The sequence below is a fragment of the Pseudophryne corroboree genome, chromosome 6, assembly GCF_028390025.1.
Source record: "Pseudophryne corroboree isolate aPseCor3 chromosome 6, aPseCor3.hap2, whole genome shotgun sequence".
In the NCBI taxonomy this organism is placed as follows: Eukaryota; Metazoa; Chordata; class Amphibia; order Anura; family Myobatrachidae; genus Pseudophryne; species Pseudophryne corroboree.
Genome location: NC_086449.1, coordinates 732,866,649 through 732,886,839, shown reverse-complemented (window position 1 = coordinate 732,886,839; position 20,191 = coordinate 732,866,649). Strand labels below are relative to the sequence as shown.

Below are 20,191 nucleotides of genomic sequence, written 5' to 3'. Positions count from 1 at the left end.
AAGGAGTTTACATTATCATTTAACACCTTCCACATATGCATCCAATCAGGTGTCGGCGCCGTCGGCGGAGACACCTCATTCATCTGTACTTGCTCTGCCTCCACATAGCCCTCTTCGTCAAACATGTCAACACACGCGTACCGACACACCACACACACAGGTGATGCTCTATATGAGGACAGGACCCCCACAAGGCCTTTTGGAGAGACAGAGAGAGAGTATGCCAGCACACACCCCAGCGCTATATGACCCAGGAATCACACAGTAACTTAGTGTTTACCCAGTAGCTGCTGTATATATATATAAAATGCGCTAAATTTATGTGCCCCCCCCTCTCTTTTTACCCTTTCTACCGTGAGTCTGCAGGGGAAAGTCTGGGGAGCTTCCTCTCAGCGGAGCTGTGGAGAGAAAATGGCGCTGGTAAGTGCTGAGGAAGAAGGCCCCGCCCCCTCAGCGGCGGGCTTCTGTCCCGCGATTTTGTGTAAAATGAATGGCGGGGGCTCATGCATATAACAGTGTCCAACTGTATATATGCTGCTTTCGCCAGGAGGTTTCTAATTGCTGCCCAGGGCGCCCCCCCTGCGCCCTGCACCCTACAGTGACCGGAGTGTGTGGGTTAGTGTGGGCGCAATGGCGCACAGCTGCAGTGCTGTGCGCTACCTCATATGAAGACAGGAGTCTTCTGCCGCCGATTTCGACGTCTTCTTTCTTCAACCCGCCGGCTTCTGACTTCTGGCTCTGCGAGGGGTACGGCGGCGCGGCTCCGGGAACGGACGACAAGGTCAGGTCCTGTGTTCGATCCCTCTGGAGCTAATGGTGTCCAGTAGCCTAAGAAGCGCAACCTAGCCGCAGTTAGTAGGTTTGCTTCTCTCCCCTCAGTCCCACGTAGCAGAGAGTCTGTTGCCAGCAGAAGCTCTCTGAAAATAAAAAAACCGAACTAAAATACTGTCTTATTAGCAAGCTCAGGAGAGCTCACTAAAAGCACCCAGCTCTGGCCGGGCACAGATTCTAACTGAGGTCTGGAGGAGGGGCATAGAGGGAGGAGCCAGTGCACACCAGTAGTACTAAATCTTTCTTAGAGTGCCCAGTCTCCTGCGGAGCCCGTCTATTCCCCATGGTCCTTACGGAGTCCCCAGCATCCACTAGGACGTTAGAGAAATACAAAATACGTATATCCTGTGAAATACCTATATTATCTAATAACGCTGACGCACGGAGCTCCCTCAGGTTACAGAATATAGGGATAGCAGTAGGAGTGAGATACATGGAGTAGAGATCACCCAGCAGCTATAGGCACACACACACAGTCACATGTACATTACAATGCAGGAATTATGACAAACAAGACAACTGCACTGGACTAGCAATACTATTACTGAGTAAAGCAATGTATACAAACAGATAGATCAATGCACAGTAAAAACTGGATGAATATCACAGGATACTTGGACTAAATAACCCTGAAGTATGCACTTGTTCATACCTAACACTGTCTAAACGACATGTAGAATACTTAAGTGTCCTGTAAATGCAAAGCGCTGATGATGCAGGCGGCTTTACAAAGGAGGCATCACCCAGCAGTCACAGAATCAGCGCTGCTGTGTGTAATGGCGCCCAAATGCTGACAGGGAGTGAGGGAGAGAGAGAGATGCAGCTCCAGGGCGGGAACATTTACTCTAAATGGTGCCGAGGTGCTGGGGGAGGGGATACAGGCCAGAGCCTTATCCCCTTGCTGGACTTCACCACCGGGTGCTGCGGGCCTTAATAAACTGGATTATAGCCTAATACGACCTGTGCCCTTGCCCCGGTAGTCTAGTGGGGTCCCTGTACTGCCACAGTGTCCACGCCAGCGCGCGCGGCCCGCCTCCTAATGGCCGTAGCGGATCACAATTTCCAGCGAGTCCCGTCTGGGGGACCCTCTTACCTCCTCCCCGAGTGCGGCCACGCGATCCTGGAGAACTTCTGTTAGTGTGTGCACCCTGGGTGAAGAACCGAGGCTTCCGCTGATTTTTAAAGGGCAAACAGCACCCTGCCCCTTTAGCCCTGCCAAAACAGCCTGCCCGCTCCGTCCTGCCACCGCATCTATTCACGTTAAATGGAGAACTTGGGGGAAGCCCAGCGCACGCCACCATAAGTGATGCTGCCCCTGAAACCCCTTCCCGCTTAGAATCCTAGCGGGAACACTAGATATAATGATATAGCTCGCAACTTGTCTGCCGCAGCATGACTGACCTGTTGTGGCGTTTGGGGGGCAGAGGGAGCCACAGTGATTATAAAATGCAAAAGCATCCCCCCCTTAGGATGCAATGGGCAACTGTAAAATTTACCAAGGTCTGGAATAGGCAGCTTTCCGGAGCTTGGTCCCTGTAGCTAACACTATCTTAGGTGACGTTATCTCATAGAGGTATGTGGGCTACTTTACTGCATTATTGTTTCATAGAGGGAGCCTTCAGATCCCATCCCGTCAGCCCACACTGGCAGATGTGCAGCCGGATATAAAATAATGGGAACTTTACACTCACCATATACTGTATGCTATGAACATTCCAAACTGCATTCTGAAAATCAGGAAATGTTGGTCTATAAAACAAATGTATTAAATAAACTACAGTAAGTGGTCACATCCTCTGTGCACCGCAGATCTAGTAATGGAGAATGCTGAGAATCAATGACTTGTTTAAAGAATTAGTTTTTTTTAAATACATTCTTTGTGGTCACATGTTCTCTTGCACCCCCAGTTTAGCTCTTGTATTCCAACTTACAGATACGTCCTCATGCATGTGGCCTTAATACAGGAAAGAGACGAGCAGTGCAACTGAGCTGCTGTGAGAGGTATTGCAACAACTTTATTTGCATCACAGATGCAGCGAACCACCAAACAGTGTGCCACATGGGCTGCAACTTTAACCGCAGAGCAGTTGCAGATGAAGCACAGAGGAATTCGGCATGAGGAAAAGCCACAGCTGCTGCATCGTACAACTTAGTATATAGATTCAAACTTAGTCACATGTAAACTGATCCATGCGATCTAGCAGGTAGCTTTGTCCTTCCGGTTGTTTTATGTGTAAAAATAAAATGCACATTTTGAGCAAAAAAACCCACTTGCTTGGGACCTGACTTGCTGAGAGGAGCTGTCTGGCGAAACTAAAGCTACAGTGTATGAGAGGACACACCTGTATGTCAGGTAATTCCTCACATGTATTATAGCCGACATACATGGTGGAGGTCTGGGTGGTATTGAGTTTGCCGGCTGTTGGGATCCCGGCGCACAGTATACTGGCACCGGAATCCCGACACCCAGCATACTGACACATTTTCTCCCTCTTGGGGGTCCATGATGCCCCTGGAGGGAGAATAGCTAGCGTGGCACGCCACTGTGCCCGCAGTGTGGCAAGCCCGCAAGGGGCTCATTTGTGCTCGCCCAGTTGTCTGTATGCCGGCGGTCAGTATTCCGGCGCCGGTATGCTGGCCGCCGGCATACCATACTACACCCAAAACAGAGGCATGTCATCACCATTTAGGGGGAGGAAGCAAGCCGCCCAAAGGTGTGCAAGTGATCCGATGTTGTGTCCTAGGATGCAGGTCAGATCACTACTGACGCGGGAGGTGTCTACTTGTAATAGACGCCTCCTGCTGCATCACCATACATCACTATCACTGCGACTTCCAAGGAAGCAGCGGTGACAGCAACTCCAACCACATCTGAATTATCCCACTGCACGTTCCGCCGTACAGTGGTGCAATATATATCATTCCACAATTAATGTAACCAAACCGCATCATACGTTGCATCTTCCTATCTGATGATGTGACCACACAATTCACCAAACAATGAACTGTGTTTGCACACTACACAATGGCGGTGCAGGGTGGTCACAGGTGTGGGGATTGTATGACAAATCATGTAGTATGTCAGCTTTAGAGTAGGACTGGGATTGGATGGGAGGAAGACTTTGGTGCAGCTGGACAGATATTGCAATATTTGGAATTAACATTATCTGATTATATACAGGAACAGTTTGGAGGGTCCATAGTATACAGCAGGCCTGGCCAACCTGTGGCTCTCCAGCTGTTGTGAAACTACAAATCCCTGCATGTCCTGTCAGTTTTGTTATTAGGGAATGCTAAAACTGTGGCAGGGCATGCTGGGACTTGTAGTTTCACAACAGCTGGAGAGCCACAGGTTGGCCAGGCCTGGTGTAGAGTATACAGTGAGTGCATAGTTCTCATGGTCTTTTGTTTAATAAACTGGCTGCATTCCATGTGCACCCCAGATACAGCGGTGCAGAGTGCTGTGGAACCAATGCCTCTTGTGTACAGTAAGTGTAAGATTTTCATTAAAGGTTGTATAAATATCCATTAAGGCTGCGATTATTTGATGCAGTTAAAGTAGCAGCTATGGCTCCCCAGAGTGAGCCAGCTCTAAAGTCATTACAACCATATTGTGAGATTTATCAATAAAATAAAGCACTGATCAGCCAAGGTGGATAGTGGGCCAACGCTGATTTCATGTAATAATCGTAACAGAGAGGAGAGAAAGAAAGTTTTACTGCAAATAACGAACACTTACCAGCGATTACAGATCCCCTTCTGGGGCTTATTATGAGGTCAGCAAACAGCTAATAAGTCAAGTACAGAATTTTGTGTATTAAATACTGTTCTGACTGTTAGCAACAAGGTAAAAAGCCTTTATATTAGGTAGAATTTATAGGGACAGATGCTTTAGATTAAATTATTTAATTCAATGGTTATCCCAGCTGGCTCTTAAGAGGATGGTTGTAATTCTGGGCCTGGTAGACCAAGCATATCAGCCACATATCTATCCAAGTCTGATGGCAGCTCACGTCTGATTTTTGGGCAAAGACAATTGGCACCCTTTGGTAGAAACCTGTTCACATACCAGCCCACCTGCCATTCATGTGTTTTCAATTAAGCAGGCCTTTCCCACTACCCTACTAAAATACTAAATATCAATGTGTTCCACAATGGATTGTGCAGGTATAGCCAAAAGCCTCCCGTACCCATCCCCTCCCAGCCTGCATATTTTCCCTGCACCAAGCACGACAGGCCGTACACAAGTCTTTACTGCAGGTTTATGAGATAGGTGGCGGGAGCTGCAGAAGTTCTGAAGTGTGCTGTAACCCATAGCAACCACATTCCCACTGTCAAACTTTTACTGCATTTTAGAAAGTGAGTGTTCATTGATCACTTGCCAAAAGTGGCATTAAATGTATATAAAAACATAAAAATAAGCCCAAATGTAGTTAAACATAAGCATTCATATCAAACAATCTGCATTTTTCTATTTGTAACTAGAGCTTTGCAAAAACAGCACAAAGTGCTGCCTCCATTTATTGCACCAGAATCAAAGTGCCAAGACTGCTACAGCAGCACCCCACCATGGCTGCCCTTATACATAGAGGTTGTAGAAAAGTATTCTTCAGTGGTTTCAGACGATTTCACATTACCACAGAGAAGCTACAGATCCTATTATGAGATCAGAGCAGCAGTATTAACCCATTATTAGCTGCTAGTCAAACTGGACATCACCATCCAATCGCTAACTACTCTTCTATATAGACTGTGTGTCTGCACTGCGTTCCCGCTGCCTCATCACAATGCGATCACTAACCTGTTACAGAAACGGTGTGACCGCACTGTGCTCACCCTGTGACATCACCCCCCAACCCCCCTATGGTAACCTGCTGCACAGAACATGACATCACCATCCCAGCACACGCTAACCTGCTACATAGATTGTGAGTGCACTGTGCTCACCATGACATAACCATCACACCGCACGCTATCCTGCTACACAGACCGTGACATCACCATCCCACCACACTGTAACCTGCTACATATATTGTGACTGCGCTGTGCTCACCCTGTGACATCACCATCCCACTGCACGCTAACCTGCTACATATACTATGACTGCGCTGTGCTCACCCTGTGACCTTACCCACCCAATGCACGCTAACCTGCTACATATACTGTGACTCACCCTGTTACATCACCATCCCACCACACGCTATCCTGCTTCACAGACTGACTACGCTGTGCTCCCCCTGTGACATCACCATCCCACCGCACGCTATCCTGCTACATATACGATGACTGCGCTGTGCTCAACCTGTGACATCCCCATCCCACCACACGCTAACCTACTACATTTACTGTGACTATATGCTTATGACATCACCATTCCACCGCACGCTATCCTGCTACATAGACTGACTGAGATATGCTTATGACATCGCCATCCCACACTAACCTGCTACACAGACTGTGACTGCGCTATGCTCATCATGACATCACCATTCCACTGCACGCTATCCTGTTACACAACTGTGACTGCGCTATGCTCATCATGACATCACCATTTCACCGCACGCTAACCTGTTACATATACTGTGACTGTGCTGTGCTCACCCTGTGACATCACCATCCCAATACACCCTATCCTGCTACACAGACTGTGACTGCACTGTGCTCACCCTGTGACATCACCATACCACTGCATGCTAACCTGCTACACAGAATGTGACTGTGCTGTGCTCACCCTGTGACATCACCATCCCAATACACCCTATCCTGCTACACAGACTGTGACTGCACTGTGCTCACCCTGTGACATCACCATCCCAATACACCCTATCCTGCTACACAGAATGTGACTGTGCTGTGCTCACCCTGTGACATCACCGTTCCACGTGCTCACCCTGTGACATCACCGTTCCACAGCACGCTAACCTGCTTCACAGACTGTGGCTGCACTGTGCTCACAGACTGTGACATCACCATCCCACCACACTGTAACCTGCTGTGCTCACCCTGTGACATCCCCATCCCACTGCAAACGAACCTGCTACATATACTATGACTGCGCTGTGCTCACCCTGTGACCTTACCAACCCAATGCACGCTAACCTGCTACATATACTGTGACTACGCTGTGCTCACCCTGTTACATCACCATCCCAGCACACGCTATCCTGCTACATATACGGTGACTGCGCTGTGCTCAACCTGTGACATCCCCATCCCACCACATGCTAACCAGCTACATTTACTGTGACTATATGCTTATGACATCACCATTCCACCGCACGCTATCCTGCTACATAGACTGACTGCGATATGCTTATGACATCACCATTCCACCGCACGCTATCCTGCTACATAGACTGTGACTGCGATATGCTCATCATGACATCACCATTCCACTTCACGCTATCCTGTTACACAACTGTGACTGCGCTATGCTCATCACGACATCACCATTTCACCGCACGCTAACCTGTTACATATACGGTGACTGCGCTGTGCTCCCCCTGTGACATCACCATCCCACCCCACGCTATCCTACTATATATACGGTGACTGCTCTGTGCTCACCCTGTGGCATCAGCATCCCAATACACGCTATCCTGCTTCACAGACTGTGACTGCACTGTGCTCACAGACCGTGACATCGCCATCCCACCACACTGTAACCTGTTACATATATTGTGACTGCGCTGTGCTCACCCTGTGACATCACCATCCCACCGCACGCTAACCTGCTACATATACTATGACTGCGCTGTGCTCACCCTGTGACCTTACCCACCCCAATGCACGCTAACCTGCTACATATACTGTGACTGAGCTGTGCTCACCCTGTTACATCACCATCCCACCACACGCTATCCTGCTTCACAGACTGTGACTACGCTGTGCTCCCCCTGTGACATCACCATCCCACCGCACGCTATCCTGCTACATATACGGTGACTGCGCTGTGCTCAACCTGTGACATCCCCATCCCACCACACGCTAACCTGCTACATTTACTGTGACTATATGCTTATGACATCACCATTCCACCGCACGCTATCCTGCTACATAGACTGACTGCGATATGCTTATGACATCGCCATTCCACCGCACGCTATCCTGCTACATAGACTGTGACTGCGATATGCTTATGACATCGCCATCCCACACTAACCTGTTACATATACTGTGACTGAGCTGTGCTACCCCTGTGACATTCACCATCCCACCGCACGCTAACCTGCTACACAGACTGTGACTGCGCTATGCTCATCATGACATCACCATTCCACTGCACGCTATCCTGTTACACAACTGTGACTGCACTATGCTCATCATAACATCACCATTTCACCGCACGCTAACCTGTTACATATACTGTGACTGCGCTGTGCTCACCCTGTGACATCACCGTTCCACGTGCTCACCCTGTGACATCACCGTTCCACCGCACGCTAACCTGCTTCACAGACTGTGACATCACCATCCCACCACACTGTAACCTGCTACATATATTGTGACTGTGCTGTGCTCACCCTGTGACATCCCCATCCCATAGCAAATGAACCTGCTACATATACTATGACTGCGCTGTGCTCACCCTGTGACCTTACCAACCCAATGCAAGCTAACCTGCTACATATACTGTGACTGAGCTGTGCTCACCCTGTTACATCACCATCTCACCGCATGTTACTCTGCTACACAACTGTGACTGCGCTGTGCTCCCCCTGTGACATCACCATCCCACCGCACGCTATCCTGCTACATATACGGTGACTGCTCTGTGCTCACCCTGTGACATCCCCATCCCACCACACGCTAACCTGCTACATTTACTGTGACTATATGCTTATGACATCACCATTCCACCGCACGCTATCCTGCTACATAGACTGTGACTGCGATATGCTTATGACATCGCCATCCCACACTAACCTGTTACATATACTGTGACTGCGCTATGCTCATCATAACATCACCATTTCACCGCACGCTAACCTGTTACATATACTGTGACTGCGCTGTGCTCACCCTGTGACATCACCGTTCCACCGCACGCTAACCTGCTTCACAGACTGTGACATCACCATCCCACAACACTGTAACCTGCTACATATATTGTGACTGTGCTGTGCTCACCCTGTGACATCCCCATCCCATAGCAAATGAACCTGCTACATATACTATGACTGCGCTGTGCTCACCCTGTGACATTACCAACCCAATGCACGCTAACCTGCTACATATACTGTGACTGAGCTGTGCTCACCCTGTTACATCACCATCCCACCGCATGCTACCCTGCTACACAACTGTGACTGCGCTGTGCTCCCCCTGTGACATCACCATCCCACCGCGCGCTAGCCTACTATATATACGGTGACTGCTCTGTGCTCACCCTGTGACATCAGCATCCCTATACACACTATCCTGCTTCACAGACTGTGACTGCACTGTGCTCACCCTGTGACATCACCATACCACTGCATGCTAACCTGCTACACAGAATGTGACTGTGCTGTGCTCATCCTGTGACATCACCATTCCACGAGCTCACCCTGTGACATCACCGTTCCACCGCACGCTAACCTGCTCCACAGACTGTGACTGCGCTATGCTCCCCCTGTGACATCACCATCCCACCGCACGCTATCCTGCTACACGGAATGTGACTGTGCTGTGCTCATCCTGTGACATCACCGTTCCACGAGCTCACCCTATGACATCACCGTTCCACCGCACGCTAACCTGCTCCACAGACTGTGACTGCGCTATGCTCTCCCTGTGACATCACCATCCCACCGCACGCTATCCTGCTACACAACTGGGACTGCGCTGTGCTCCCCTTGTGATATCATCATCCCACCGCGTGCTATAATACTACATATACTGTGACTGCTCTGTGCTCACCCTGTGACATCAGCATCCCAATACATGCTTTCCTGCTACACAACTGTGACTGCCCTGTGCTCATCGTGACATCACCATCCCACCACATGCTAACCTGCTACACAGACTGTGACTGCGCTATGCTCCCCCTGTTACATCACCATCGCACCACACGCTATCCTGCTACACAGACTGTGATTGCGCTGTGCTCCCCCTGTGACATCACCATCCCACCGTGCGCTATCCTACTACATACACTGTGACTGCTCTGTGCTCACCCTGTGACATCAGCATCCCAATACACACTATCCTGCTTCACAGACTGTGACATCACCATCCTACCGCACGCTAACCTGCTACACAAACTGTGACTGCGCTGTGCTCCCCCAGTGACATCACCATCCTAACAAACGCTATCATGCTACATAGACTGTGACTGCGCTGTGCTCACCCTGTGACATCACCATCCCAACGCACACTAAACTGCTACAGACTGTGACCGCGCTGTGCTCACCTGTGACTTCGCCATCCCAATACACCCGATCCTGCTACACAGAATGTGACTGCGTTGTGCTCACAGACTGTGACATCACCATCCCACCGCACGCTAACCTGCTACACAGCCTGTGACTGCGCTATGCTCCCCCTGTGATATCACCATCCCACCGCAAGCTAACCTGCTACATTTACTGTGATTGCGCTGTGCTAACCCTGTGACATCACCATCCCAATACATGCTATCTTGCTAACAATCATGACTGCGCTGTGCTCACCGTGACATCACCATCCCACCGCAAGCTAACCTGTTACACAGACTGGGACTGCGCTATGCTCCCCCTGTGACATCACCATCCCACCGCACGCTTTCCTGCTACACAACTGGGACTGCGCTGTGCTCCCCTTGTGATATCATCATCCCACCGCGCGCTATCCTACTACATATACTGTGACTGCTCTGTGCTCACCCTGTGACATCAGCATCCCAATACATGCTATCCTGCTTCACAGACTGTGACATCACCATCCTACCGCACACTAACCTGCTACACAAACTGTGACTGCGCTGTGCTCCCCCAGTGACATCACCATCCTAACACACGCTATCTTGCTACATAGACTGTGACTGCGCTGTGCTCACCCTGTGACATCACCATCCCAACGCACACTAAACTGCTACAGACTGTGACCGCGCTGTGCTCACCTGTGACTTCGCCATCCCAATACACCCGATCCTGCTACACAGACTGTGACTGCGTTGTGCTCACAGACTGTGACATCACCATCCCACCGCACGCTAACCTGCTACACAGCCTGTGACTGCGCTATGCTCCCCCTGTGATATCACCATCCCACCGCAAGCTAACCTGCTACATTTACTGTGACTACGCTGTGCTAACCCTGTGACATCACCATCCCAATACATGCTATCTTGCTAACAATCATGACTGCGCTGTGCTCACCGTGACATCACCATCCCACCGTTACACAAACTGGGACTGCGCTATGCTCTCCCTGTGACATCACCATCCCACCGCACGCTATCCTGCTACACAACTGGGACTGCGCTGTGCTCCCCTTGTGATATCATCATCCCACCGCGCGCTATCCTACTACATATACTGTGACTGCTCTGTGCTCACCCTGTGACATCAGCATCCCAATACATGCTATCCTGCTACACAACTGTGACTGCGCTGTGCTCATCGTGACATCACCATCCCACCGCATGCTAACCTGCTACACAGACTGTGACTGCGCTATGCTCCCCCTGTTACATCACCATCCCACCGCACGCGAACCTGCTACACAGACTGTGACTGCGCTGTGCTCCCCCTGTGACATCATCATCCCACTGTGCGCTATCCTACTACATACACTGTGACTGCTCTGTGCTCACCCTGTGACATCAGCATCCCAATACACACTATCCTGCTCCAGACTGTGACATCACCATCCTACCGCACACTAACCTGCTACACAAACTGTGACTGCGCTGTGCTCCCCCAGTGACATCACCATCCTAACACACGCTATCCTACTACATAGACTGTGACTGTGCTATGGTCATCATGGCATCAACATTCCAATGCACGCTAACCTGTTACATATATTGTGACCGCGCTGTGCTCACCCTGTGACATCGCTGTCCCGATGTTACGCTAACCTGCTACTTATGCTGTGACTGCGCTGTCCTCCTGGTGACATCACCATCCCAACGCACGCTACCCTGCTACATAGACTGTGACTGCGCTGTGCTCATCATGACATCAACGTTCCACCGCACACTAAACTGCTACACACTGTGACCGCGCTGTGCTCACCCTCTGACATTACCATCCCAATGCACAATAGCCTGCTACATATACTGTGACTGCGCTGTGCTCCCGGTGACATCACCATCCCAACGCACGTTAACCTGCTACATATACTGTGCATTACCATCCCAATACAAGCTATCCTGCTACAGAATGTGACTTCGCTGTGCTCCCCCTGTGACATCACCATCCCACCGCATGCTATCCTGCTACACAACTGTGACTGCGTTGTGCTCACCCTGTGACATCACCGTCCCGACGCACGCTAACCTGCTACATATGCTGTGGCTGTGCTTTGCTCCCCCTGTGACATCACCATATCGCCGCACGCTATTCTGCTACACAGACTGTGGCTGCGCTGTGCTCCCTCTGTGACATCACCATCCCACCGTGCGCTATCCTACTACATACACTGTGACTGCTCTGTCCTCACCCTGTGACATCAGCATCCCAATACACACTATCCTGCTTCACAGACTGTGACATCACCATCCTACCGCACACTAACCTGCTACACAAACTGTGACTGCGCTGTGCTCCCCCAGTGACATCACCATCCTAACACACGCTATCGTGCTACATAGACTGTGACTGCGCTGTGCTCACCCTGTGACATCACCATCCCAACGCACACTAAACTGCTACAGACTGTGACCGCGCTGTGCTCACCTGTGACTTCGCCATCCCAATACACCCGATCCTGCTACACAGACTGTGACTGCGTTGTGCTCACAGACTGTGACATCACCATCCCACCGCACGCTAACCTGCTACACAACCTGTGACTGCACTATGCTCCCCCTGTGATATCACCATCCCACCGCAAGCTAACCTGCTACATTTACTGTGACTGCGCTGTGCTAACCCTGTGACATCACCATCCCAATACATGCTATCTTGCTAACAATCATGACTGCGCTGTGCTCACCGTGACATCACCATCCCATCGCAAGCTAACCTGTTACACAGACTGGGACTGCGCTATGCTCCCCCTGTGACATCACCATCCCACCGCACGCTATCCTGCTACACAACTGGGACTGCGCTGTGCTCCCCTTGTGATATCATCATCCCACCGCGCGCTATCCTACTACATATACTGTGACTGCTCTGTGCTCACCCTGTGACATCAGCATCCCAATACATGCTTTCCTGCTACACAACTGTGACTGCGCTGTGCTCATCGTGACATCACCATCCCACCACATGCTAACCTGCTACACAGACTGTGACTGCGCTATGCTCCCCCTGTTACATCACCATCCCACCGCACGCTATCCTGCTACACAGACTGTGATTGCGCTGTGCTCCCCCTGTGACATCATCATCCCACTGTGCGCTATCCTACTACATACACTGTGACTGCTCTGTGCTTACCCTGTGACATCAGCAGCATCCCAATACACACTATCCTGCTTCACAGACTGTGACATCACCATCCTATCGCACGCTAACCTGCTACACAAACTGTGACTGCGCTGTGCTCCCCCAGTGACATCACCATCCTAACACACGCTATCCTACTACATAGACTGTGACTGTGCTATGGTCATCATGGCATCAACGTTCCAATGCACGCTAACCTGTTACATATATTGTGACAGCGCTGTGCTCACCCTGTGACATCGCTGTCCCGATGTTACGCTAACCTGCTACATATGCTGTGACTGCTCTGTCCTCCTGGTGACATCACCATCCCAACGCACGCTACCCTGCTACATAGACTGTGACTGCGCTTGCTCATCATGACATCAACGTTCCACCGCACACTAAACTGCTACACACTGTGACCACGCTGTGCTCACCCTCTGACATTACCATCCCAATGCACAATAGCCTGCTACATATACTGTGACTGCGCTGTGCTCCCGGTGACATCACCATCCCAACGCACGTTAACCTGCTACATATACTGTGCATTACCATCCCAATACAAGCTATCCTGCTACAGAATGTGACTTCGCTGTGCTCCCCCTGTGACATCACCATCCCCCCGCATGCTATCCTGCTACACAACTGTGACTGCGCTGTGCTCACCCTGTGACATCACCGTCCCGACGCACGCTAACCTGCTACATATGCTGTGGCTGTGCTTTGCTCCCCCTGTGACATCACCATATCGCCGCACGCTATCCTGCTACACAGACTGTGGCTGCGCTGTGCTCCCTCTGTGACATCACCATCCCACCGCACGCTATCCTGCTACACAGACTGTGGCTGCGCTGTGCTCCCCCTGTGACATCACCATCCCACCGCACGCTATCCTGCTACACTGACTGTGACTGCGCTGACCGTGACATCACCATCACGTCGCACGCCAACTTCCTACACAGACTGTGACTGCACTGTGCTCCCCTATGACATCACTATCCTACCACTCGCTAACCTGCTACATATACTGTACTGTATATAGTGACTGCACTGTACTCATCCTGTGACATCAGAGTCACTCGGAAGAGGAACACAGGATAATTAACTTGGGGTTCTGCGACACCTGTGAGGGCAGTATGTAGCTTACCTGTAGATTCTTCAGGACTTGGGTCAAAGTTCAGCCACTCTGTGCACAGCGGGTATGCAGGTAAGATAATGTCATGATGTACATAGAAAGAATCCTCCTCATTATTGTACACTGGATAAATCACAAGATAAAAAATGGTTTTGCATTACACCATCCTTTTAAAAAAACAAACGGGATAAAGGGGATTATTAGAGAAGGCGTTTACACCTTTACGTAACCAAAATAGAGGAAAGAAAGGGAACCCCAGCCTATGTCTATAACATAACTTTTATTAGGTATGCATTAAAAATAGAGTCATCAAAGGGTGAATAAAAGGTCCACAAATGGAGAGAACCAAAGTGGATATATGATTAAGAGCAAAAACTATGACTCAAATAAATACTATCCAGCAGTCTTATACAGTAGGTGGTATAGCATACATACGTCCTAGTACCTCCTTATAGGCCGCCGCCAGCACCAAGACTACACTTCCAACTGATGAGAAGGGTCCTGCTTTGTCCTTTACCTCCAGCAGTCGCCCAGCGCCACTCTCCCATACCTTCCCTGCAGGAAACAGATACACCACCTCCTCGCTAGGAGCCTGGCAGACAGCATGACCTAGCAGTATTGCATGTCCCTGCAATACACCTGTAACTGGGTACAGCGCTGCCTGGAAATGGTTACTTTATTTGCTTACAGCTCTTTTCTAGGGTTCTCTCATTATCCAGTGTCATTGTAACTGACCCTTCGCTTCGGAACTCTGCTGCTCTTAATTCACCCTCCCAGGTGGATTCAATAGATACGCTCACTCAGCTACCACTGAATTCACATATAACAGAGAAGCAGCTACCAATTTGAAGCACTATAGCTGAGGGGTCTATGGGGTATATTCAATTAGCGTCGGATCCATTCCGACATGCATTTGTCGGAGTGGATCCGACAAACCCTATTCAATCTCATCGCAATTCGACTTTTTCAAGTCAAAGACAGCCGCCGGCAGACGGAGGAGAGCAGCGCTACAGTAGCACTGCAGGAGGTTGTCTCACAGCCGCCCGACCTCACGGCAGTGTCCACCCGGCTCCAGCAAATGTGACCTCACTTGCTGGAGCCGGGTGGACGCTGCCGTGAGCGGCGCGGCTGTGTGACATCCTGCTGCAGCACTGTGCTGTAGCGCTGATCTCACCTATATGCCCACGGCTGTCCCCAGTCTCCCTGCGGCTCCCGCCCCTCTCCTCCTCTGGGTTCCACATCCCAGTCCGACATTTTTTTTTTTTAAGTCGGACTGAGATGGTCGAAAAGGGGGGCAAAACGTTTGACACAAGCACATGGATCGGCAGCTATTCCGCCGATCCACATGCTTTTCGACAAGTTGAATACCTCAACTTGTCGAGTATATTGAATATGTTGGAACCCCTTCCGACCTAAAAAAAGCCGAAAACTGCCGTCTTTTCGACAGACGACAGCTTTCGACGTCAATTGAATATACCCCATATCTCACATGAAAGTGTACCTGCAAACTAACGTAATAAAACCACACACCATCATTTATTGTGTAAGCACATTTTTTGATAATCTCCACTACATTACCCCAGTGCTCTCTATCTATATACTGTACTACAGTGATTTGTGCCTTATATCTGTGTGTATTGATGGACACATTTTTACTTTTACTGCTGATAGACTATGTTTGTCTAACATTGTGGGGATTACTTGGCCGCCTCTACCCATATACAGTGGTGCTATATGCCATTTCTGGTGCATCTCTGATTTATGTGCTGTATGTGCATGGGTAGTGTAGTAGGCATTAACCATTCTACTGATTGCATGAACATAATACATTGGGGCAGATGTATTAAGCCTGGAGAAGGGATAAAGAAGTGATAAAGCTACTGTAAGTGCAAGGCGAAAAAGCAACAGCCAATCATTATGGATTTGAAAAAAATAGGATTTTAATACCTACCGGTAAATCCTTTCCTCTTAGTCCGTAGAGGATGCTGGGGATGCTTCAAGAACCATGGGGGTATAGACGGGATCCGCAGGAGACATGGGCACTTTAAGACTTTAAAAGGGGTGTGAACTGGCCCCTCACTCTATGCCCCTCCTCCAGACTCCAGTTATAGGAGACGGACATTTCGAGGAAAAGGATTTATTACATTTTTAAACTAAGGTGAGATACATACCAGCTCACACCTCAAACACGCCGTACAACATAGCATTCAACAACAACGCATGCAACGGCATGACCAATAACAGCCACAGACTGACTGAACTTAACTCAACATGAGTGTAACCATAACCAAACTGTAGATACAGCCCGCACTGGGATGGGCGCCCAGCATCCTCTACGGACTAAGAGAAAAGGATTTACCGGTAGGTATTAAAATCCTATTTTCTCATACGTCCTAGAGGATGCTTCAAGAACCATGGGGTTTATACCAAAGCTCTAGAACGGGCGGGAGAGTGCGGATGACTCTGCAGCACCGATTGACCAAACAAGAGGTCCTCCTCAGCCAGGGTATCAAACTTGTAAAACTTCGCAAAGGTGTTTGAACCCGACCAAGTAGCAGCTCGGCAAAGCTGTAATGCCGAGACCCCTTGGGTAGCCGCCCAGGATGAGCCCACCTTTCTGGTAGAATGGGCTTTTACCGATTTTGGTAACGACAATCCTGCCGTAGAATGAGCCTGCTGAATCGTATTACAGATCCAGCGCGCAATAGTCTGCTTGGAAGCAGGAGCCCCAATCTTGCTGGTAGCCCACAGGACAAACAGAGCCTCTGTTTTCCTAATCTGCGCCATTCTGGCGACTAGATTTTCAAAGCTCTGACCACATTGAGAGACTACGATTCCGCCAAGGCATCAGTAGCCACTAGCACCACAATAGGCGGGTTTACATGAACTGATGAAACCACTTTTGGTAGAAATTGCTGACGAGTTCTCAACTCCGCTCTATCAGCATGGAAGATTAAATAGGGGCTTTTGTGAGACAAAGCCGCCAACTCAGATAACCGCCTTGCGGATGCCAAAGCCAACAACATGACTACTTTCCAAGTAAGGAATTTTAACTCAACCTTACGTAAAGGTTCAAACCAATGAGATTGCAGGAACTGCAATCCCACATTAAGATCCCACAGTGCCACAGGGTGCACAAATGGAGGTTGGATGTGTAACATGCCTTTCACGAAGGTCTGAACTTCAGGAAAGGAGGCCAATTCTTTCTGAAAGAAGATTGATAAGGCCGAAATTTGTACTTTAATAGAGCCTAACTTTAGGCCTGCATCCACACCTGCTTGCAAAAAACGGAGCAAACACCCTCAGTTGAAATTCTTCCGTAGCCTTCTTGGATTCACACCTAAACACATATTTCCTCCTAATACGGTGGAAATGCTTTGCCGTTACTTCTTTTCTAGCCTGAAGGAGTGTGGGAATGACTTCACTGGGAATACCCTTTCGGGGCTAGGATTTGGCGTTCAACCGCCATGCCGTCAAACGCAGCCACGGTAAGTCTTGATACACGCACGGTCCTTGTTGTAACAGATCCTCCCGTAGAGGAAGAGGCCAGGGATCTTCTATGAGTAACTCCTGGAGATCTGGATACCAGGCCCTCTTTGCCCAATCCGGAACAATGAGTATCGCCTGAACCCTTGTTCTTCTTACAATCTTTATCATCTTCGGAATGAGTGGAAGTGGAGGGAACACATAGACCAACGGAAACACCCACGGTGTCACTAGGGCATCCACTGCTATTGCTTGAGGGTCCCTCGACCTTGAACAATATTGCTGAAGTTTCTTGTTGAGGCGGGACGCCATCATGTCTATTTGAGGAATTCCCCAACGACTTGTCACTTCTGCAAAGACCTCTTGATGAAGACCCCACTCTCCTGGATGGAGATTGTGTCTGCTGAGGAAGTCTGCTTCCCAGTTGTCCACTCCTGGAATGAAGACTGCTGACAGAGCGCTTGCATGTCTCTCCGCCCAGCGAAGAACTTTCGTGGCCTCGACCATAGCAGCTCTGCTCTTTGTTCCGCCCTGGCGGTCTATGTACGCCACTGCTGTTATGTTGTCTGACTGAATCAAGACGGGCAGACCACGAAGAAGATGTTCCGCTTGCAGAATGCCGTTGTAAATGGCCCCTAATTCCAGAATGTTTATGTGCAGACAAGCTTCCTGGCTTGACCATTTTCCCTGAAAGTTTCTCCCCTGTGTGATTGCTCCCCAACCTCGGAGACTTGCATCTGTGGTCACCAGGATCCAATCCTGAATCCCGAACCTTCGTCCCTCCAGAAGGTGAGAACTGTGCAGCCACCACAGTAGGGAGATCCTGGTCCTGGAAGATAGGCATATTTTCCGGTGCATGTCTAGGTGAGACCCAGACCACTTGTCCAACAGGTCCCACTGAAACACCCTGGCATGGAACCTGCTATACGGAATGGCCTCGTAGGCCGCCACCATCTTCCCCAGCAACAGAGTGCAGTGAAGAATTGACACTCTTGCCGGTTTCAGAATCGGTTTTACCATGTTCTGTATTTCCAGAGACTTTTCTACTGGAAGAAAAACTCTCTGTAATTCTGTATCCAGAATCATACCCAGGAACGACAGCCATGTCGTCGGAACCAACTGTGATTTTGGCAAGTTTAGGAGCCAACCATGTTGTTGCAGAAACGTCAGTGAGAGCGCAACATTTTTCAGCAACTGCTCCTTGGATCTCGCCTTTATGAGGAGATTGTCCAAGTATGGGATAATTGTGATTCCCTGCTTGTGCAGGAGAACCATCATTTCCGCCATAACCTTGGTGAAAATCCTCGGAGCCGTGGACAGACCAAACGGCAACATCTGAAATTGGTAATGACAATCCTGAACAGCAAACCTCAGGTATGCCTGATGTGGAGGATATATGGGAACGTGTAAGTAGGCATCCTTTATGTCGACCGACACCATAAAATCCCCATCCTCCAGACTGGAGATCACTGCTCGAAGAGATTCCATCTTGAATTTAAATTTTTTTAGAAAGAAATTGAGGGATTTTAGGTTCAGAATCGGTCTGACTGAGCCATCCGGCTTCGGGACCACGAACAGACTCGAATAAAAACCCTCCCCTGTACTGTGACAATGACTTGATTTTGACACAGCTTTAGTATTGCAGCGCATACTACCTCCTTTTCTAGAAGAGAAGCTGGCAGGGCCGATTTGAAAAATCGGTGAGGGGGCACGTCTTGAAACTCTAATTTGTACCCTTGGGTTACTATTTCTAATATCCAAGGATCCAGATCCGAGTGCACCCAGACCTGACTGAAGAGTTTGCGACGTGCCCCCACCGTAGCGGACTCCCGCAGAGGAGCCCCTGCGTCATGCGGTGGATTTGGTAGAAGCCGGAGAGGACTTCTGCTCTTGGGAACTTGCCACAGTCTGTGACCTTTTTCCCTTTCCTCTTCCTCTCGCAGCAAGGAAGGAGAACCCTCGTCCTTTTTTGTATTTATCGGGTCAAAAGGACTGCATCTGATAGTGGGGTGTTTTCTTTTGTTGTGCAGGAACATAAGGTAAAAATGATGACTTACCCACGGTAGCTGTAGATACCAGGTCAGTGAGGCCGTAACCAAACAAGACACTACCGTTAAACGGTAGAGACTCCATAGTCTTCTTAGAGTCAGCATCAGCATTCCATTGATGAATC

At 49.6% G+C, this 20,191-nt stretch overlaps 1 protein-coding gene and 1 long non-coding RNA gene across 2 annotated transcripts in view; one reads left to right on the top strand and one right to left on the bottom strand.

Moving 5' to 3' along the window:
• The window catches only part of LOC134933337 (uncharacterized), a 177,065-nt gene extending 174,019 nt beyond the window's left edge, over positions 1-3,046 (top strand). Inside the window, exon 5 of the long non-coding RNA XR_010179675.1 lies at positions 2,765-3,046. This is a non-coding gene — a long non-coding RNA (uncharacterized LOC134933337). The remainder of the gene's footprint in view (positions 1-2,764) is intronic.
• Positions 1-20,191, bottom strand: part of PWP1 (PWP1 homolog, endonuclein) — a 248,794-nt gene that overhangs the window by 111,224 nt on the left and 117,379 nt on the right. The window contains exon 6 of the mRNA XM_063928458.1: positions 14,545-14,655. Coding sequence (XP_063784528.1) covers positions 14,545-14,655 — 111 coding nt within the window. The remainder of the gene's footprint in view (positions 1-14,544; positions 14,656-20,191) is intronic.